General features: G+C 30.7%; 2 protein-coding genes across 5 annotated transcripts in view; one reads left to right on the plus strand and one right to left on the minus strand.

Moving 5' to 3' along the window:
* Positions 1-14,760, plus strand: part of fzy (cell division cycle 20 protein fzy) — a 54,856-nt gene extending 40,096 nt beyond the window's left edge. For 2 of the 3 annotated variants that reach the window (XM_075371038.1, XM_075371039.1), the window contains exons 10-12: positions 1,651-1,798; positions 9,202-9,303; positions 14,361-14,760. In XM_075371038.1, the coding sequence (XP_075227153.1) occupies positions 1,651-1,798; positions 9,202-9,303; positions 14,361-14,552 (442 nt within the window). In that variant the 3' untranslated portion in view covers positions 14,553-14,760. The remainder of the gene's footprint in view (positions 1-1,650; positions 1,799-9,201; positions 9,304-14,360) is intronic. The other variant, XM_075371037.1, reaches the window with a different exon arrangement.
* Positions 14,761-16,644: 1,884 nt separating this feature from the next.
* thoc7 (THO complex subunit 7) lies at positions 16,645-21,260 on the minus strand. Of its 2 annotated transcripts, none has more exons than XM_075371461.1 (4): positions 21,095-21,260; positions 18,193-18,316; positions 17,218-17,464; positions 16,645-16,950 (listed from the first exon to the last, which is right to left on the minus strand). In XM_075371461.1, exons 1-4 carry the CDS (start codon positions 21,102-21,104, stop codon positions 16,726-16,728), a joined length of 606 nt encoding a protein of 201 aa, XP_075227576.1. In that variant the 5' UTR covers positions 21,105-21,260; the 3' UTR covers positions 16,645-16,725. The 2 variants fall into 2 exon arrangements, with proteins under 2 accessions (XP_075227576.1, XP_075227575.1); XM_075371460.1 differs by having other exon boundaries at positions 17,218-17,530.
* Between the last annotated feature and the right edge of the window lie 2,355 nt (positions 21,261-23,615).

The following is a 23,615-nucleotide window of genomic DNA, read 5'->3' on the forward strand; positions in this document are numbered from 1 at the left end:
TGGCCGTCTTTATAAGCAAGATACCAGTTCTGTAAATATTCTTTTGCGGACCACCACCAGGAGCAGACCAAGAAGAAGAAGAACAACAAAGAAATTTCCTAGCTAGAGCAACATGGGTCCTCCCAGCGGATGCCAGCATCCCCTTTGGAGTAGCAGACTTGGCTGGCCTGCTGAGGGAGCTGCTGTGTGCAAATGGTACCTTCCTGGGCTTCAAGCACCCTGGTTGGTGGGGCTACTGGTAGGAGCTGACATGACATGGAATTACTTGATGAGTATTGGCTTGGCTGCCCTGGTGGAATACGACCGACACTGCCCTTTTGTAGTAGCCCTTTTCAGTGCTACCACAAGGTTCTAAGGTGCCATGTGTTGTGTGTGTGTGTGTGTGTGTGTGTATATATATATATATATATAAACAACATACGGCACTGTGTGTATGTGTGTGTTAAATGATATATTTAATATTGATATTTTATATATGTATATATAATATTAAATGAAACTTAAACCACCAAAACACAGTAAACAGATATGTTACTTATCAAATTAATTCCAAAAACCAATTCTCGCAGGATCCTGCATCTTCAGTTGGTATTTTATTCTTTAATTACATTAAAATAAATTGTTTTTATAATTTGTGAATTTGAATTTGTTGAAATTGTTACTGTTTTATAAATTTTGAATTTATTAGGGATGAAAATGCAAATTCTGGTGTCCAGTACTGGAATGATGTAATATTTAAATTGCCATATTTTCCTTTGTTCTAAATGTCATTATTGCCAACTATAAGAATTTTTGTTTATGTTTATAAATGTAATATTTTTCAAGTATATTCATTTTTTTTATCATTATTACAAACTTCCAGTTGCTATCAGTATTGATTACTGATTGCAGAAATAATTTGAAAATGTTGGAAGTTGATAATTTTTGGAATAATGATACAAAAATGAATATACTCAAGAAATATTACATTTATAAATATAAACAAAAATATAAAATAATGAACCAACAAATCATATTCAAAGATGATTAAATACTTAATAAAATACAATCTAATGGTTGGCAATAATGGTATTTATAACAAAGCAAAATACAGTGTTTTAAATATTACATCATTCCAGTACTGGACAGCAGAATTTGTAATTTCTTCTATAATAAATTCACAAATTATAAAAACAGCTTAATTTAGTGTAATTAAAGAATTAAATACACTAAATTAAGCTGTTTGTATTACTGTATTCACAGGTGAATATACATGCAATTGATTAAAAGTTTATTTAGAATTATAGAATAATAATTGAAAAGTACTTATAAAGGAAAATCCTCCAAATGGAGTAATTTATCAATAACTTATGTATATTCTGTTGCTTTATAATGCATTTCAATAAATTATTTATTAGTATCTATATATCATAACAGGTTCTTTATATGTAGTTGAATGCTGTTTGGTTATTTGAACATATAATATACTACAGGCTCACACGTACATGTTTTTATATTTGTTTATGTTAACAGTATTCAAACTTATTTATTTGTTTTACAAATAGGGTTAAGTATGATGTAAGCTGCATATAACATACCAAACATTAATCTCTGAAATCATTTAAAAACAAAAAAAAACCGTTATTTAGTGAAAGACTTTGTTATTTACAGTGCACATCAAGCAGCTGTCAAAGCATTAGCTTGGTGTCCATGGCAACCAAGCTTGCTGGCAAGTGGTGGAGGTACAGCTGATCGTCATATTAGATTTTGGAATTGTAACTCTGGAGCTTGTCTTAGTTCTGTTGACACTAAATCACAGGTAACTTATGATAATTATACTAGATATAGTATAGATTTACATGTCTTGGCCTATCTCTAGTGATTTTCCCTTCCACAGAACCCTCTCTTATCTCTTGTTTGCTTTAAAATATTTAAGAGACAAGGCTTCACCACATCAACTGTCTTTCCCCGACGGGGAGTCTTATTCTCTAAGACTGTGGGTTGGTGTCCCCACAGCCCTAGCCTTTTTTTTCTGCTACACACTGAGCTGCTGAACCTTTTATACCATACACACACTTTACACCAAGAACACTACGCAATTTACAACATATACCCTTACATTATGAATCATGAGACTTTGATGGTGAGGAGGCTTGAGTGCTCAGTGATACAGAGTAACTGGACCGAAGGTGCAACCATATTGGAGAGTTATCTGTTGAGAGCCAGACTAAGGAATGATTCCTGAAAGAGGACAGCAGGTCTTTCAGTAGTTGTTAAGGATGTAGGTCAGGAAGACTAAACAGCCATATCAACATTACTCAATCTTCTGAGTACTGCGCAGCTGAAAACAGTGGAAAACTACAGCTGCTTTTTTTCCAAGAAAATGTAACTGCATTTTCATAACAAAGATGGAAAAATATTCTGGAGGTAAACTAGTCCCCTGTCTGGATCTGCAGGTGGGGACTACTAAGGAAGGGGTCACCAAAAAATAAAAAAAATAACATTCTATGAGCCGGAGCGTGAAAGTTAGAAGTCACAAAAAAGTTGGTAGTTTAGAAAATGTAAAGAGGGAAATGGATAGATTAAATATAGATGTAGGAATTAGCAAGGTTCAGTGGGAAAACAACTTTTGGTCAAGTGATTTTAGAATAATTAAAACTGCTTCAAATAAAGGGCAGGCAGGAGTAGATTTTGTAATGAACAAGAAGATAGGGAAGAGAGTAGAGTATTTTAAAATGCATAGCAACAGAATCATTGTAATAAGGTTAAAATCAAAACCTAAACCGACAACAATTGTTAACGTCTATATGCCTACAAGTACCCATGATGATGATGAGGTAGAAGTGTGTATACGAAGAAATTGACGAAGTAATTAAACATGTAAAAGGGGATGAAAATTTAATAATAGTTGGAGATTGGAATGCAAGCATTGGAAAAGGCAAGGAAGAAAATATTGTGGGTGAAAATGGGCTGGGCAAAAGGAATGAAGGAGGGGACCGACTTATAGAGTTTTGCACAAAGTATAATTTAGTAAGTGCCAATACCCAGTTTAAAAGTCATAACAGAAGAATAGACACGTGGAAAAAGCCAGGTGATACTGCAAGGTATCATATAGATTATATTGTGGTTAAGCAAAGATTTAGAAATCAGCTCGTCGACTGCCAAGCTTACCCTGGAGCAGACATTGATAGCAATCATAATTTAGTGATAATGAAATGTAAATTGGGGTTTAAAAACCTGAAGAAAAGTGTTAGATGAATCGGTGGAATTTAGAGAAGCTTGAGGAACAGGAGGTAAAGAAAATTTTTGAGGACGACATCGAAAGAGGTCTGAGTAAAAAAGATAAGGTAGAAAAAGAATGGGAGAATGTTAAAAACTAAATTCTTAAGTCAGCAGAAGCGAACTTAGGTGGAACAAAGAGAACTGGTAGAAAACTTTAGCTATCAGAGGTTATATTGCAGCTGATGGATGAACGTAGAAAATATAAGAATGCTAGTGATGAAGAAAGTAAAAGGAACAATAGACATTTAAGAAATGCTATAAACAGGAAGTGCAAACTAGCGAAAAGAATAGATTAAAGAAAAGTGTAAAGAGAAATGATTATTGGTAAAGTAGACAGAGCATACAGGAAAGTTAAGGAAAATTTTGTGGTATATAAATTAAAATCTAATGTGTTAAACAAAGATGGTACACTGATTTATCATATGAAAGGAAAGGTTGATAGGTGAGTGGAATATATTGAAGAGTTATATGGAAGAAATTAATTAGAAAATGGTGTTATAGAGGAAGAAAAGGAGGTAGAAGAGGATGAAATGGGAGAAATAATACTGAGGTCTGAATTTAAGAAAACATTAAAAGATTAGAATGGCAGAAAGGCTCCTGGCTTAGACAGGATACCTGCAGAATTACTGCACAATGCAGGTGAGGAAGCGATAGGTAGATTATATAAACTGGTGTGTAATATTTATGAAAAAGGGGAAGTTCCATCAGACTTTAAAAAGAGTGTTATAGTCATGATACCAAAGAAAGCAGGAGCAGATAATTGTGAAGAATACAAAACAATTAGTTTAAGTAGTCATGCATAAAAAATCTTAACTAGAATTCTACAGTACAGTATTGTACAGTATTGTTTTATACAGAATTAACTAGAATTCTGTACAGAAGAGGAGAGTGGATAAAGTGTTAGGAGAAAACCAATTTTGTTTCACGAAAAGCTATAGAGACAAGGGAAGCAATTTTAGTGCTCAGATAGGAAGACAGAGTAAAAAAGATATAGAAGAAACAATGAACAGCATGGATGAAGTCCTATGCAAGAACTATTGCTTGAAAATAAACAAGAACAAAATGAAAGTAATGAAATGTAGTAGAAATAATGTAGCTGAACCATTGAATATAAAAATAGGAAGAGAAAAGATTACGGAGTTAGAAGAATTTTGTTATTTGGGAAGAAGAATTAGGTAAGATGGATGAAGCAGGAGCATATCGCTCCTGCGATAAAATTCCGAATAGCACAGGCGAAACGAGCCTTCAGTTAATAATTTGTTTACATCAAAAATTACTTTATATTAATATTTTAATTAATTAATATTTTTGAAAGTATATGTTTGGAGCGTAGCTTTATATGGAAGTGAAACTTGGATGATCAGAGTACCTGAGAAGAAAAGATTAGAAGCTTTTGAAAAGTGGTGCTATAGGAGAATGTTAAAGATCAGATGGGTGGATAAAGTTACAAATGAAGAGGTGTTACGGCGTATTGATCAAGAAAGAAGCTTTTGGAAAAATACAGTTAAAGAAGAGACAGACTTATCAGACCACATATTAAGGCATCCTGGAATATTCGCTTTAATAATGGAGGGATAGGTAGAAGGGAATAATTGTGCAGGCAGGCAACGTTTGGAATATGTAAAACAAATTGTTACGTATGTAGGATGTAGGGGTATACCGAAATGAAATAACTGGCACTAGATAAGGAATCTTGGAAAGCTGCATCAAACCAGTCAAATAATTACTGAGGACAAAAAAAAAAATTCTTATATAAAAACACAACTGTAACCCAAGGAGGAAGTTATTGTGTCGATGGGTGGATGGTTCTATGTAATGAGTCTCAAATGATATCCTCTGGGCACAGGGGTGAACCCAATTGTATGTAACCCCACCTTCAGTAGCGCACTTTTCTGGAGTGATTCGTTATTTGCTGGTACCTGTGAGAACAGATGTCAGTCCCAATCTCTAATCATTCAGTGGTTGTTGGCCTTCTTGAAAAAATCAACAAATCTGGGAGTTTAAAAAGGTTTCGACCAACCTTATCAGCCGAAGATATGACAAATGACAAAGAAACTAGAAATGTAACAGAGAGAGGTAAAATATCTAATCTGCATTTTCTTATAATTAGGTATAAAGAAGAAGGTAAATCTTGAACTAAAATTTCTCTGTTTCTTATAAATAAGTGTGTTGTATTTGGAAGCCCTTAGCCCTTAGATATATATATAGGAAAGGATGACCTCATCATGGAGCCCCATAATACACTGAATTCCAGCAAGGGAGTTATCTTTTGCCTTGACTTGGGTGGTATTGAACTATCTGAAGAGCTACCATTGCAGTCTATTTCAACTGTGCAGAGAATTATGAGAAAGGAGAATGGTGTTGATGTGACAATCACTTATCCTAACCTTTTCGGCTCCCAACTGTTCCTGAGCGAATAAGAATTGGCAACCTATCTGTTCTTATCCGATCGTATATATCAAATCCAAGATGCTGCTTTCAGTGGCAGGATTTTGGTCACAAGAAAAATATTTGCACAAAGGAACAAGTTTGTATGGCTGTATGAGGCATAATGATAGCACATGCGCTGAAATAAAAAATTTTGCTAATTGTAAAGGTCCACACTCTGCAAGATCTCGAGACTGCCCCCTCAGTAAGGAAGGAAAAGCTATATTAAAAATCTGTACTGAACAGAAAGTGTCCTTTCCTGTGGTTTGTCGGAAATACAGAAAATCTCTCAGCATGAGGAATCCAGTACAACCCGATGTTAGTTATGTCCAACCTCTTTCTACCAAAATAAAAAAAGAGAATGAATGCTCATCATGCAAAGAATTAACCAAAATGGTTAATTTTTTGCAAAAAGGCCTTGTCAGACCAAGTATAATCGCTTACATCTGCTATTACAGTATGGAGTATAAATAAGAAGGTTACTTTTAGAAAGTCTGAAAGTGGTTTACCAAAAACCACTCAATCAATCTACATTAAAGAAAATTACCGCTGCACCAGCAAACAACCAAGATCCCTATGAAGGGGGATCTAAACTCTTGTTGCCTGGTACGATATCTCTAGCCCCCCAGGCTTCAAAGTCCCCACCACCATCTCAAGGTCACATCAAGGATGTGGAGACCGATGAAGTGCTTGAGGAAGCAAAGCACTTCCTAAACATTATCAGTAGCAAAAAAGAAAAACCGGATTGCATCTGACAAAGATATGTCTTTTCATTGCTACTTCTGCAAAAGGTGCAACCATCAAACTGAGAGCAGAAGACATGAAGGTTGGCTGTGATTCACTAACTTGCCAAGTTTACACCTCAAATTCCCGATAGCACAAATAAATTCATCCCTTTAATGTCCAGAAAGCCAAGATGGCCTGTTGTTCGTTAGTGGGATGAAGACTGCAGGTGTGTGCGCACTAAGGGACGGTGCAGGCCTTTACATAATTTCAATCAAAGACCTATGACTGAATTGCTCTGCACCTTCTGCAATGCAAGGACTGCTTTCTGTTGAGTGTTTCAGTGTGCTGAATAAAAATCTTGGCCAAATTATGTTGATGCCATTTCTCGGACAGCACCATAATCTGTTGTATGGAGAAAGGTTTGGGTCATGTTAACAGATTCAGCCTTCTTTAACATCTCATTTGGCATTCTATCTACCCATTGGACTTTCATCAATCTGCAGTAGTATACACCCTTGTTTCCTCTTCAAACTCCATTGTCCATCTCTCACTCCCATACAAAAACACATTCTATACAAAGATACTTTAACAGTCTTTTTCTAACATCCTCAATAAGTTGAAAGTTCCCTTCTTATAAAATCTATTCTTGGCTAGGCTATGCAACTTATCGCTTTCTTCTTTGATCAACCATCTGCTGCAATTCTGCTACCCAAATATGTGAAGGAGTCCACATTTTCTAACCATTCTCCATTCAGAATGCAGTGCACTTTTGCTTTTTATTCCATTTTCATTTTAGTAGTACATCTGAGTTGTGGTACAACCCTGAAGTAGAAAAAAATTATCTGAGCCTAGTTTACAAAACTAGAAAATATTGTTTACGAGCAGTTCAGAAATAATTTTTATAATTTTATTATAATGTTTCCATGTCAGTATCCAGGACATTATTCAGCCAAACAAATGTGAACATGTAGCACAGATCAGAGAATAATATTACTTTAAACAAAACTGTACCTTAAGAAACTTTTAAAGGAATTGAACAGAGCATTCAAGGAAGACAGTTAATTAGATTAGATTAATAAAATTAATATTGGATTCAGGAGCACAATTATAGTTGGAAAAATTTAGTATGAAAACACAAAATATCTATCTAACTGTTAATATTAAATATTATTTACATTTGATCAGTGATGATGAATTTACACAGATATTAAAGTTTTACTGGAAAAATATAAGTTAACATGAAAAATGCATGTTGATAAAATATTTGTTATTTTACTAGCACACTACAAAATCACCCACCTATCATGCCTTCTATAATGTATAGAATGATTCATGATATCATTGATAGTGTTGAAATTTTTTAGTTAGAAACTCAATGAAGTGGGTATTATAAGGTGGCTCAGGATCATAACTTCGAGAGGGTTGAAGTTAATGAAAAATTTACTCATACATATTTTGCTTCTTTTAAAAATGAAGAGTTTTCCTTGCAAATTTTTCATCAAAATGATGTTCAAAATTAACAGTCTATCTAAATTTTCTTTTTTCTATAGATTTGTTTACTTTGTTCTAATTTCTTTACAAACCAAATAAAAATAATTTATAAAAATACAATACAGTAATATATATATATATATATATATATATATATATTATTTTAAACAGAAAATTTTAGTTTGGTTCTCAAAAAGTTGGAAAGTAGTTTCTCAAAAAGTAAGAAAATAGTTGGAATGAGTTAAAAATAAAGAGCCTTTTAGAATTTTAAATTTATTAAAAACTGCTGTATTCTTAAAATTGTGTATTGTAAATAAATAATATTAATGGGAAATGGTAAAAAAAGTAATTTATCAACTTGTACAGAACAGATCATTATTGTACTCACTTGGTCATTAGCAAAAGACACTGGATATTAGTTTTTATTTACATTTACAACAATGACTTGTTAATTACATCTGTTTTGATGGAAATTATTTTTCAATATTATTAAATTATTATAATTTACTACATGATAACATTAATAAAATTATTCAGTTGAGGTCGTGTCAATTTATTTAATTTTATATGGGAGGAAATGAAAACTGGTTTTTCAATCTAGTGACTCGCTTCAAGAACTTTTGCCATAGCTTTGTTGTTTATAAACAGGTTTGAATAAATAAGATGTCATATTTTTGTAATAACATTTAAATAAACCAGCAAGTTTAAGCAAGTTTTAACAACTAAAAGGTTTATATGACCGCCATTTTGAAATATATTGAGGATCAGGTTCATTATTTTCTATGTCAACTCTAGATACCCTAGCAGTATACAAAATTTCAGATCAATAAGATTAACCATTCCTGGGAAAAAATTTTTATGTTAAAAATACAGAAGGCTAAGCCAGAATAATAAATAGCCAGAATGGCTATTTATTATTCTGGCTAAGTGTGGCATAAGCCACTTAGTTTACCACAAATGTTAAGGGCATAAGCCGGTAAACTAAGCATTTCTGGACATATGTTGATATAACATTTTTTCTTTATTTCAATGTGGGGGATGATCCCCTGAATTCTTGACATAGTTTGTAAATACTCAGTACATAAAATATTTGTGTGTGTTAGAAATGCTTATTTTATAATGTTACTGTCTTTTCTTTTAATACTGTTTTTATCTTTTTATTTATATGCCTTTTATGTTCAATTTCTTCATTAGCTACTAAAGATAATATTTTAATAATCAAAACAGCCATCTAGTTTAAATTTTAAGTAAAATAATTTTATTTTAATTTTTTAAGTATAATAAATAATGTTTTAGGTGTGTGCATTATTATGGTCAACAAATTATAAAGAATTAATATCAGGCCACGGTTTTGCTAACAATCAACTTATTGTGTGGAAGTATCCATCTCTTGTCAAGGTGAGTATGTTATTACATATGATGTTAAACTAAAATAACAGTTTTTCATTTATTTTATTAGATCAGTTTTCTTAACTGGTTTTGTAATTTTTTTTTTCCCCCCCAGCAAAATAAGATTTGTTTGTCTTAGATGATATTGTAATCATCAGTAATTTCATCAAAATTGCTTTTTATTGTTAATTATTGGATTTTAAAACATGGATGGGAAATATTTATTGTTAAAACTTATTAATGTACAACTAGTAATGAAGAGCTTTGACTGTATATAGCATTATTGTTCTCCTTAAATAATACACTTGAATAAAGCAGTGTATTTAAAGCATGTATTATCTGTTCATTCTTAGAAGGAGATATGAAATAAACAAACCGCGTGTGTATATACAATGCACTATTGTACATGCTGAGCTGTTGTAACTACCGGATGTTTATAAACAAAACATCATCGTTTATCACTGACTTCAAAATAACTGTATAAATTCTCTTGGAAGAAAAGTTTATCAAAGATTGCACTAGTTTATACAAATTACTGTTGTTGATCGAGAAGAGATCATAATTTGGCAGTGTAAATTATTTTTAAAAAATAGCAAATTATAGAAAAACGGGTAGAAATATATTTTATTTGGATGAGACATGGATAAATGAAGACCAAGAATTTGTGTGATACAGCTGTTAGATCAATAAAAACACAGCATTTCTGCCAGGATTAAGCAAGGACCTGCAACCCCAAAAAAATAGAGGAATTAATTGTAATACATATTGGCAATGAAAATGGATTTTTAGGGAGGGGATTACTCATTTTTTAATCCAAAAAATTTGGAGACTACCACGATGACATGAACGCAGATATATTTTTAGGAAGTGGTTTGAAAAAGTATTGTCGTTATTACTCGAAAATAGTTTTGTTGTAATGGACAATGCTCCACACCATAGTGTAAAACTGAAAAATATTTCAAACAGTTCACAGAGGAAACAAAAAATTGCTTTATGACTATAATCAAGAAGTATCCACTTTGGAAAAAAAAGTTTAAAAGCAGAACTCCTTGAACATGTAAAACACAATCGTGACAAATTTAATAAATTTTTAATCGATTTAGCTGAAATGAAAAGTCATACGGTGTTAAGGATTCCCCCTTATCGCTGTAACTTTAATCTAATTGAGTTAGTGTGGAGCCAAGTAAAAGGCCCGAAATAATAATACATATAAAATGAATGACGTTGAAATCCTGCTTGAAAAAGGTGTGAACGAGGTATCAACTGATAAGTGGAAACTGTGCACGAAGCAAGTTACAGAAGAAGAAATGAAAATGTGGGAACTAAGATAATTTTCTCAGTGTTGTGGTTGATGAACTAATAATTTATGTTAGAGATGATTCATCGTCAACGCCAACTTCTGGGAGTGTTGAAGAATCAGATATAATGGAGGGAATCCAATGTTTGTCGGACACTGACACCGAATAAGGTAAGCAATTTTCTTAACATTTCCAAGTGGTAAGGTTTTGTTCAAGTTATATATCTGATATATTAAATTATTTTTAATAATATGGTAGTTATTGTTTGGGATATTATTGTTTTCGTAGGATTATTGTATTAAAAATTTTGTGAGGAAGTAAAATGTTATAAATTTAGTATAAAATTAAGTATAAAGCAAATGCAAACTAAAAAAATAATTAAAAAGCAAGTATAAAATTTTGTGAGGAATTACAAAAAAATGTAAGTTTAGTATGTGATATTTTTTAGGTATATTGTTCCAACCCACTGGGTTGGTGTAGTGGTGAATGCATCTTCACAAATCAGTTGATTTGGAAGTCGAGAGTTCCAGTGTTCAAATCCTATTAAAGACACTTACTTTTATAGGGATTTGAATACTAGATCATGGTGTTCTTTGGTGGTTGGGTTTCAATTAACCACACATCTCAGAAATGGTCGACCTGAGACTACACTTCAATTGTTAAACAAAACTACTGTTTTCATATAGTTGCACATAATTGAGTTTATCTTTGTTTCTTCAGAATTGATTTTTTTAATGAAAATTTCCTTAAAAACATACACAAGACAACATACAAGCTGATAACACAGTTTGCAGGACTTTCCTGTCACGTAGCTTTCGGGAAAGTGGCTTTCCTTTAAGTTGCTTTCGGGAAAGTTGTGCAACACGGGTTGTTTCAGATGCATGGCTTACACAGACAACTTAATTTAAAAAGTGTTATAATATTTTTTTGCTTATTTAATTCAATGATTCTTACTAAAGCATGTGGACATGGTGGTACCAGCATCCAAACCCCATAGGGGAAGACACCCACCTTGTGACATTACTAGTCACCACACCACCCCCTCCGTTCTAAGCCCTGAGGGGCTTTACTAGAGGTCATCTTTAGACCCTCTAACTGATTACATCTCACTACGGTGGTACTAGTAGTGACCGTCAGCACTAACTAAACTAATGTAATTTTACAACTTACATAGGGCAAATTTCACTTGTCGTCAACAGACAGGTGTAGCTGCAAGGCTTAATGTACCAGGTACCTAGTCAACTGGGCAATTTAGTTCAATCCACTGGGGTTGGTCTAGTGGTGAATGCATCTTCTCAAATCAGCTGATTTGGAAGTCGAGAGTTCCAGCGTTCAAGTCCTAGTAAAGTCAGTTATTTTTATACGGATTTGAATATTAGATCGTGGATACCGGTGTTCTTTGCTGGTTGGGTTTCAATTAACCACACATCTCAGGAATGATCGAACTGAGACTACAAGACTACACTTTATTTGCACTCACACATATCCTCATTCATCCTCTGAAGTAATATCTGAACAGTAATTTGCAGAGGCAGGAAAAACAATGAAAGGGCAATTAAGTTTAAGACGTAGACATATAAGTTACTTTTTTACACTTTAAATATTATTCATTCATTTAATTCTACCGCAACAACTGTATATCATTAACAAATGTGCATAAGAAAAATATGACCTTATTAGGAAATCTCAAGACACTGAGGGTGACCTTGCTCTTCAGCCTTGACCTTTTAGGTTGAAAATTTAATGGCATCAGTGCCCCCCCCCCCCCCGCCCATATTTAGAAGTAATATGACCAAGCTTGGTAAAAATAGGTCCAGTAGTTCTAGAGATATTAAGTGATTTGGAGGGTACATTGAACACACATGTACATATGAACATCTGGAAAATTTCCATCTGGTATTTTTGGGTTCTTTAGGTGTTAAAATCTCAAGATCGGGTAAGAACCACATATGCCTAAACTGGACTGAATACAATACTTTTCCTTTTAGTGCTATAGCACTAGATGGGAAAGTAAAATTGAAAGTAGATAGATGTTTGCTATCTCAATTATTGAAGTAAAATGAAACATTTTGCTGCTATTACAGTCATAGGATGTTGTTAGAATACTTACCATAATAAATATGTACCTTTTATGGTTTTGGAACCAAACTTAAATAAGTAAATTATGAATTTTAGATAATTTAAACAAATGCATTATTTTCCAAATAGGTTATCATGTTAAAATTTTAACTGTTGATTTCTAAATTGACATGCTTCCTAGTCTTCAAAGTGGTTTTTTCTCTAATAGCATTTATATGCTCACACATTTTCATGAGAGCATTTTAACATTTCTCTTTGTCATTCATTCTTTAACAGTTTTTATATTTTTGCCCTTCTCATTCCCATATGGGAAGGAGCATTTTTGCTCCTCTCATCATATTATGGATTATAAATATGCTTCATTATAAATATTAAAATTAGATTTGTTATTAATCTTTTCTACTAGTTTTAAAACCACCAATATTTTTAATAAGCATTGGCATTTTAATTTAATTACTTTTTTCTTTCAAAATGTTGAATTAATTCATTTTATTTTTATGTTAAATTCCCCCTTAATTAATTAATCAATCTATTTATTTCTTTTATAACATAACAATTTTCAGTTGCTATGTATTTTATTAAATGATTCACACTACGGTATTACTGGCATTATATGTTTTTGATAATACCCACCTAAGAACTGAAATATTTTGCTTCTATTTTTAGCTTAATTATTGTTTTTTACATTTCAAAAAATGTGTAAGAATACTTTGTAAACTATCTTTGTAAGAATAATAGTGTAAACTATCAAATTGGTTAATTTATAAATATCAATTTTGTAACTCTACTGTAAGATCCCAAAATGGTGGAAAACTAACTTTTTAATAATTGAAACCGCCAAAACACAAGATAAATAAATGAATATAACTTAGTGTATTTAGGACCCCCAATAAAGATAATTAAATTAAAATTAGATGTGCAACTTTTTAATTGCAACAGATGCTAAAAAGGAACCAATGTCATATAAGATATAAATTATGTTCAACTAATTATATCATTATACTTATATTATAATGACATATTAAATGTATATATATATATATATATATATATATATATATATATATAAGGATGGATGTATCAACATATGTGGGTATGTTGGGCTGTTTTACTTGATATCTCAGTGTGGATGCACCAATTTGCAAATCCAGTCAATGATTTACATACAAGGGGCAATATGGCTTTCAATTTTGGTCACAGTTAGTCAAGGAAGCAGGAAGATAAGGACCAAGTTGTGTATCTCAAAATTTTTTTATTTGATGTATGCATCATTGTATTTTGTTTGATGTATGCATCATTGGTGCCATTTAATTTTGGTTATTTGTAAGTGGATGGGGAGATATGGTTACCATGGATCCATTAATGTTCTTCCTAGTTAGTCTGTAGAATTAATAAATAATTAGAATTAATAAATATATAGCTCTTCTTTTTTATCTTAATATTTTATTTTAATCTTAATTATTTAAAGTAATGTTTTTATTATCATTTTCAATATTTATGTTTTATTTTCAATAAACATAAAAAATGAAGATGTTAATTTACAAAATGGTACAAAAGATTATTTATAGTCTAATTCATCTTATTTCATTGATTGATATAACAAAATATAAGAAGTGATCGTTGATGTACTCAAAGGATTATAAACAGCTTTTAAGTAAAAGTAATAACATGTTAATTAAATTTTTACAGGCAACAGAACTGACTGGTCATACAGCAAGAGTTTTACATCTTGCAATGTCACCCGATGGAAGCACTGTACTCTCAGCAGCAGCTGATGAAACATTAAGATTGTGGAAATGTTTTGCACCAGATCCAACTAAGAAAAAAGAAGCATCTGAAACTAAAAATGTGACTAGTTTTTTAAAAAAAAGTATTCGATAAAATTTTAAGTGATATAAGATTTTGGAAGAATGGCCAATTTATTCAAATTCATAGGATTCCTTTTTTAAAAAAATTGTAAGACCCTTTTTTAAAAAAATTGTAAGACTGTTTATTTCAATATTTATTGTAAATGTATAAACATCTATTGTTATATTCACTTTTAATATTATTAAACTTAAAATAAAATGAATAAAAATAAATGGTAATTTTATAAGCAACTTTTTTTATTCAGTAAATTTGTTAGGACACCAGTGTATGCTAGTCCCATTTGACAAAATTATGGATCTTCTCAGTGTAATTTATTTACTGACCAAAATAAGGAAAATCTGCATTTTATGATATAAGGTTATCATATTCATATAATGATATAAGGTAACCGACAATACTTCAGATTTTAGGTTTGGCTATTATTATTTTAGTCTTTTGTCTGACCCACATAGCAAAGAGTCTCCTAAGTAATTTGACAAACAGTTTGTCACCTCCATTATCTGTTTGCTACTATGAGGTACATAAATCCACCCCTTTGTGAAATTTTGAAGCAAGCAAAGAACACATGAACTGTATGGCGATAATATACAAGTAAATGAAAAACGAAAACCTGTATAGGTGGGTTTCTCTGTCTCTACACTACTGTTGGAAATGTTGAGTGATGGCATTCCATATATTCTGTGCATCAAGAGTTCATGGATAGTTCTGATAAACCATGACCTTCATGTTGCCCCACAAATAGAAATCACAACTGGATAGTTCATAGTAGACCATAGATTCTTTGAAACAGTCCTGTCAGGTATGAAAACTGAATGCACTTGCTTCCAAGGAAGGATGTGCTGTTACACTGGTAATATGCAAAACATTGTTCGTCTGGCATCAGTTGCTCTACAAAGGGCTGGAAGATGTTGGCAGTGTATGTAACATACTGAATTCACTACATCTCTGAAGAAAATTGGTCCGATGGTTCTCATTCCCAACACAACACACTACAATCTTTACATCATGCAGCGGTATCTCAAATATTTGTTGTAGGTTTGAGACCAATACCAGGAATTTTGCAAATTAACATACACACTGAGGTGGAACTACGTCTCATTTGTCATGAAGTAAGGTTTGGATTGAGTAAACCACTTTCCATTTCCTGCAGTAGCCATGTGCAATATAGTACAACTTTATCCGTGGTCTGTAGGTTAACTCTTGTAAAAAGCTACATATGGCTACAGGTTCAGATCCCAATTGCACTGGTATGTTGTTTGCTGGGAATATCTTCTTCCTTCTGGTTCTTGGTCCTTTTCACAGGTGATATGCTTCTTATCAACCACAGATCCAGTTTGCTCAAACTTCTTTGAGCTCATGTATATAGATAGACTTGGTGGGTGGATCACTGGTTGATCTCTCCATGAAATATTTTCTTGCACTCCTTTGATTGATCTGCCCCATACGAGGTCTGTTCAGAAAATAACCGAACAAAATATTTGAACAAAAAGTGACCTACACATATTTCCTTAACCCCCAGAGATATTAAGTAATATACTAAGTAATTCCTTGTAAAATTTATTACTCCAAATCTGTTATGCAACACAAGAGCTACAAAGAATTAAACTGAATAGTAGGGAAACAACAAAAGGGAAGGTTTTAATTTAATCCTCTCCCAAAAGTACAACAATAAAAATAAGAATTCTTGGGATTAATAAATATTTTGATAGATGAATTTTTCACTAAAATGATATTCTCAAGGGAGAGAATAACAAGATTCAAAGATGTGCCATCCCTGGCACATTTTTGAAATAGTGTACAACCTTAAGCTTGAATCTTGGCAAATACCAACCAACCTGCTAGTTTTTTGATTAAAATCAGTTAAGTTAACTTAGTAAGATAATTAGGCTAGGGCCTCAGTAAATTAGTCTGTTCTTAGGGGCTGAATATTCATATACTTTTACAAACTTTAGTAAATTTTAAAGTATTCCTTACCCCTTAAGGGCTATTAGAGGGAAAATGTGAACATAACTAAGACATGCACCATTATTTTAAGAGGAAAGAGCTTACTACATTAACATATATACATTATATTAAACAGTTATAGGAATTAATAAGAAGTCAATTATGTATATACATATTTATTTTGAAGAATGAATGAAAAATGTATGCTTAATTCACAGGTATAACATTTAGTAATAATGCATTAGTTAATTACTTCTGTCCATAAAGGATTTTTTTCCAGTGTAGAAGTTGATACAACTTCTACTTCACAAATTTCATCAGTTTCCATTGGATCGTTAACTTTGTTATTACTATTATCGTCATCATTTTCATCTAATAATGCTTGCAGTTGACGTATAGAAGCAACAAGAACATGAAACTGTTTTCTTCGTAAATCAAGTTTTTCCTCAAGAAGCTGACGAGTCTCCTAAAGAAAAAAAATGTAAGCTTATGAAAAATATAAGAATTTTTTCTTATTTAACTAAATAAATAAAAATAAACAACTTGTGAATGACAATAGTCAGATATTTATGCATTTATAGGAAAAACATGAATGGTATTTTTACAAAAAAAAAAAATATATCATGATTTGGCAGTACACACAAGTAAAATGGTCTCATTATCAATAATTTTCAGCTCTAAACTTTTAAAATGCTACTACTAATTAAATTTATAATATTTAGTAAATATATACCTCTAAATTCTGAAGTTCTTTTTGCAATAAAGATAATTTTTCATGTGTCTGTTTTCTATCGGGTTGTTCATTAATAATCTTTGCCAGCAATTCATATTCTACTCTATTCTTACGAACAGTCTTAGCTTCTTGAAATCTTATTTTTGTCGCTGCAATATCTTCTTTGGCACTTTCAATATCACATTCAATTTGTTTTGATAAATTATTATAATTTTCTAGTTCAGCAGCACTCATTGCAGCACACAATCTGGATTTTGAAAAAGCATATTCACATTGTGATAATTGTGCCAATATCCTATCCTGCATCAACTGGCTTAAAAGAAAAAAAATTGTTACATAAGTGCAGTTAAATAAAATAAAAATAGATAATTCAGAAAAACATCAGCAGTTGCATTAAGTTCTATTGATACTACTTAAAAAAATAGATAATTCAGAAAAACATCAGCAGTTGCATAGTTCTATTGATACTACTTAAAACTTCCAACCAATATAACTTGTTAAAAAGGGACCTTGATAAATTTATAGAGTTTCTCCTTAAACCTGGTAGTTCTGCTAAACATCTCAAAGAATCCTGTTAAATGGTGTAAAATTCCAACAGCCAAAGTTACAGTAAAATAATGAATGTTAATAATTTTTCTCTAAACTTTTAGAGAAAACTATAAAATTCCTATGATCAATAGAAGATGAAAGTTCTGAAAGTAGATTGCAAAGTATATAAAAAGCAAGTATTTTACATTTTTATAAAAAGTATAAATTATTTATTCATTCCAGGTCAGATTTTATTATAAACAAATATAAAACAGTTTTATATACAACTACCATATCAATGCATCAGGATATCTGAAATACAAATTATTTCAGATACATTAATTATATAAATACATCATTTAGACAATAATGTGAATTTCATTTATGTCTCGGAAATCAACTTTTATATTTTGTAATTACAATAAAGTATATAAACACATAGTTTACCTTTCATTTGGAGTTTCATTTGTTGTATTACACCATTTAATAAATGACTTTAGTAAAACATTAAGTCGTCTGTCATCACCAGTACCATCACCATCAATAATCAGTTTTCTTTTAATCACATCTTCTGTTATTACAACAAAAAAATACACTAATTTAAATTTGAGAAAATAAATCTAAATAAAACATTTTTTATGGAAATTTTGGAGATTACCAACAAGACTTAGATTAAAATTGAGATTAAATTATCCAGCCAATTGTACAGATTTATTTCTTAATTCAGAAATGCAGCAGTAAACAAATAATTACATACATGGTAAACTTTCTGAGAATGCAGTCATAGTTAGCATATTTATTCTTTTCAAAACAATACCATTATTAAAATTTACTCATTTAATATCATACTATTCTCTAATCGTTTTGATTTACAGATGCTGCACCAAAAATAATGAAAATAATATGCTAATAAAGCAGGAGCGAAATACAGTAAAACTGTATTAATGAAAAACGTAGTTTTTTTATGAAAAAATGAAGTATTTTAAAAAATGTCTTGTTCTAGATGTGATAAGAAAAAAATGAACAAAATTTTAGTCTACTCTATTACTTTACTACTTTATTAAATCACAGTCACACATCAACACACACTTTATCAAATCAGAGACATTTATCATTAAAAATTATCATTACTGGATTATTAGCCACACAAGAAACTAACTTATAGCATCCTTAATAATTGCTTTATTCTCCAAAAATTATTATTAAAATTATTTTTTTAAATTACTGCTGCTTCTGCATTTTAACCACATTTAGTACTTTCACAAAGATCTATGCTTCAGTTTTTATTTTTTGAAGACATTTAATTAGATGCAATTTAAAATATTAAAATTATAGAGTATAGTTACCATCTCGGACACATTTTATATAATTTTAAAATTCTAAATTGTTTTTAATTAATTTTTTTTTAATTCTGATGCAGAAATCTCACTGAAAATAAACTAAAACCAAAAGTAGCAAGTGAAAAAAATATTAATTTCAATAAATATATTCTGTTACTTATCTACAAATAATAATACTATTACAACTTTTAAGTGTAACTATATAAAAAATTATTGAATAGGTTCCTTATAAATCACTGGTAATTGCAATATACAATTCATATATAATAATCAAAGATTAAACATTTTAAATTTGTTACTTATTTGCACCATGAAACCAAGATTAATAATATTGATTGTGTATTCTGATTTATTACAGACAATGAACACATATTTCTATAATAAACAAAACTTCTGTGATGCTATGGGAATATTTACAAAATAGTCATTGTTGGTAGTAGTTGTTTACTAATTACTAACCTTTACTACCAACTGTGGCAACCATTCTAAAAAATTTAAGTATAATAACAATACTAAAACTAATGTTAAATGTATTTATTTTTTAACAAATTATTAATTAATATTTCTAGTGTACATTTCTTATGTACTAAACCAGAAACATGAGAATACTGTAAGATTATTTAAGACTCGTCTTATAAGTTGACCATAATGTTTTAATTAATAAAATATGTAAATGATTTATTCAATCATAATATATAATTAATTATACATTATCACAGACAGCAGATGTACTATTTACGGCAAGAAAAAGGAAATGCTTAGTGTTTAACAGGAAAACCATAAAAAAAACTTCACAGAACAGAATTACCAAGTGCAACATTAATGGAGAAAAAAACAGTTAAAATACATAAAAACAATAGTGGCATGAAATAACAATCACTTGACTATATAAATAAAATAAGTGGCTACATATAGTTAAATAAATATATAAACAGAAAATCCAGGTTAAATGAACATTACTTGAAAAATACAAAGTAATACTGTTTCTGAAAAAGAAAGCCATTTAATTTTAACTGAATTGATCAGAAGACATTTTAAATTGTTAGGTAATTAATTATAAACAGAAACTGGGACATAAAGGTTTTTCTGTAGGTCTTTTCTCTAATTTGAAAAAAATTATTTTGATTTTTTTTAGCATGTTTCAATTCTTACTTATAAAAAGATCTATTTATATAATTGTTCCAAAAGATCTCAAAGCCCATGTCTGCAAAAAGAAAACATAACTTTTCTTATTTAGAAATATGTCCTTATTTAGATGTAATATGTTTTAGACAGAGGTATATGAAGGCTTAATTATTTAATAACAATGATAAGCTTAGCAACTGATTTAAATACTTCAAAGAAAAACAGTAGTCTCAACTTGTTACAAATACAAACAATTTCAGGGTGGGCATTATCATTCTAGCATTGTGATTAACAATGGTAGTCACCTTGAGAAGCAAATTACTGCAATTTTATTTATATTTAAAATATGGAAGTAAAATGATATCTATAAATACATAAAATTCTATTTCTGTTTCAAAATATCAATTCACTAGCATTTAAATAAATTATGATCATTTACAAAAGTTTATTAATTAACATTTTTATAAATTCAGTTTATTGATTTCATTTTGTAGGCACTTCAGTGAATATAATTAAATTTTTCCGGCCAAAAACGTCAGATCTTTTAAATCTTTTTTTATTTATAAAAGTAAAATAAACATAATGCTCCAAAGTAGTCAATACGAACCTTGACACAGTATTATGAACACTTAAAATTATTACTGATCTTGGAAGTTTCTGTAAGATCATTCAAAAACTTACATGTTAACCTAAGCGATTTAAAAAAAAAATAAATGCTAACTATAAAAGAAATTCTTGCAACACACCAACTAAACACTGCAGACTGATAATTACGATGTTAATTTTAAAACAATCAGTTCTATAAGTATAAAATAATAAGCAATGCATTCAGTTGAATATGCTTACCAAATTATAAACTCGCACAGGTAAAAAGTTAAACTTACCGTCTCCCATTTTATAGTATACTTTAAAATCTACTATTAGTACACCTTATCACAATATATATAAACAAGTAAAAAATGTAAGTGCAAAGTAGCTTTTCTGTTTATTTCAACTAACGCAGAGGCAAGTTTTAATTTCTAAACAAACAATACCATAACCTCAATCCACTTAATTCTAATCTAGAGTGCGCTGCGAGAAGTCCTGTGATCAATGCAGCAAAGCGACATTTAAATAAGTTAATCCTCAACATTTTTACATAATTAATAATAAAAGAATCTGCTTAAAATAATATTAACAATTAAACTCTTACCAGACATGATTCTCTATAGGTTGCGTATTTAAAAAAGGCAATCAACCTACCTACTTATTAACAATATTTTTATTCTTTGGTTGTATAAAGGAAATTAATTGCTTTCTTCTTTTTAAAAGTTAAAGTATTGTTTTAGAAATTTTATCGGTAATACTGATGAAACAACTCATTTTTTTATTAAAAAATAATATTAAGCTTTTTAATTTTCCTTCTATTATTTAAACTATTTTATAAAACTAGCAAGCAAAATTACTAAATTAACAAATGAAAATTGTTCATTATCATTTTAACCTACTAGGAATCAATTTTACCAGAGCTTTTACTGAGAGATAAAAGAAGTTGGAAATTTCTTTTATCACTATAGGCTTTTACTTGAAAGCAGAACACTTATAAAGATTAGTTTTAATACCGAAATATTTTTAATTGCAGAGGCTAGGGTCTAGAAGGGTAGATTACATGGCATCTCAAACAATTTAACATCATCGCGACTTTAAAGTTTTCTTTGAAATGGAATTATTTTTTTAAAACTCTCTGAATGTAGGACTGTTTAAATTTTCATTGGTTTAGGGGGGACAAAGGTTTCAACAAGAAGGCTAGAAGAGGTGAGTATAAACTACACAAACTACTGAGTTTTTATTACCCCCAAAAGTAGAAGATATTTAAAAATTAATGGTTAGAATGCAGCAATACTTCAATATTTGTTGCTCAGTGCAATTTAGTGAGCTACAGAATTTTAGTAGCAGGGGGTTTTGAAACTTAACTCTGACCACAAATTGGTTTTTAGTCTGCCTTGAAAATAGAACACATCATGAAAAAATGTTTGAATATCAGATAATTTCAATTTTTACCTAACCTTGGCACATAAAATAGGATTGATTATCTTGTTCCTTTTTGTAAAGCATGTATATCTCCATTCGACAGTTGATGTGATGGATCTTGTAAATTTTTGAAGTGTTTGCAATATGGCATTCACTCCCCAGAGTCTCCCCCATGAAATGACACATTCTATGTGTTTGCAGTTTCACTTACAATCCTGTCACTGGATGATTGTTCAAACATCAGTGCGTAGGATGTCCTCTGACAAGGTGCTTTGGTGTCCAATATGATTTTATGATAAATGTAATATATATTGATGAAAGTAAAAGAAGTGACAATGAAAACGTGTATTCTATTTAATTTAATTCTTCTCTATAAATTTAGTTCTCCAAGACTACTTCAAGATCACTCCAGGCCTTCTCCTTCAATGTATATCTGGTGCATTGGGTATATAGCAATTCTATAAGCTGCTCCATATCCAGTACCCTAGCTGCAACATACAACAGTACACACCCAAGCCAATTACCGTGAACTATCCAGAGAGTCAAACAAGCAAGCCGTTTTGGTCTTTTATGATGAACTGGGATGGAGCACCCCATTATACTGAGTAGTGTATCTAGAGGTAAACAAAAATTGACAGTAACAAAATTTAGTATGATCCATTGCAGTTGTGTTTAGGTTTGACATTAAAGAAAAGTGACTGGCATGTCATCATAAAAGAGGATGGGATGTGACAAACTAAAGTTTATCAACATTACATACAAGTGCATATAAAAACAGTACATAGAAGATATCTATTAGAGAGGTTAGTTTTTTAAGAAATTCAATACATTTCTAAACATAAGTAAGCTAATGCAACAAGTGATTGTTGAATTGAGAGCAATTGATTCAAATTTGTCAGATTTCAACAAAACATATTAAAAATAGAAACTTATTTAGAATATGAAGACACATTAAATGCTAAATATGAAACTCAAGGAAAAAACTGGGCACATAGTATTATTTCCTTCATATTTTACTGGGAGTTTATGAAATATGATGCAGAACTATTAAAATGACATGCCAAAGGTTTGAAAATCTGTAAACCAGATGAATTTTTCATTTTCACTTTAATCCATCATATTTTATATAGTAAAATTTGGATGATGAACTTAAAACTGAAACGAGCCGGTTCAAACTTTAGTTATTTGAGTTTACCTTTAGCGCTGCTACTGTTACTGTTACTGCTAATGCCACTATTGGTTGTGAATATTACTGCTGTTGCCTCTTGTTATCTGTTGTAAACTGTTCATTCTTCATTACAGTACAGTTATATTCTTTGCAGTTGTGTTTTTATAAAATGTTTAATTCTATCAAGGAAAGGGTTGCTGCAGTGAAAGCCTTTGGTGTTCTGGATC

The sequence above is a fragment of the Lycorma delicatula genome, chromosome 7 (genome assembly GCF_047948215.1).
Source record: "Lycorma delicatula isolate Av1 chromosome 7, ASM4794821v1, whole genome shotgun sequence".
Taxonomy (NCBI): domain Eukaryota; kingdom Metazoa; phylum Arthropoda; class Insecta; order Hemiptera; family Fulgoridae; genus Lycorma; species Lycorma delicatula.

What these genes read in the sequence shown, in the direction of transcription:
- thoc7 (XM_075371460.1), bottom strand. An exon ending in AATGAAACTCCAAATGAAAG is followed by an intron (nt 17,531 to 18,192) that starts GTAAACTATGTG and finishes TTTTCTTTTAAG; the next exon opens with CCAGTTGATGCAGGATAGGA. An exon ending in AAGAACTTCAGAATTTAGAG is followed by an intron (nt 16,951 to 17,217) that starts GTATATATTTAC and finishes TTTTTTCTTTAG; the next exon opens with GAGACTCGTCAGCTTCTTGA.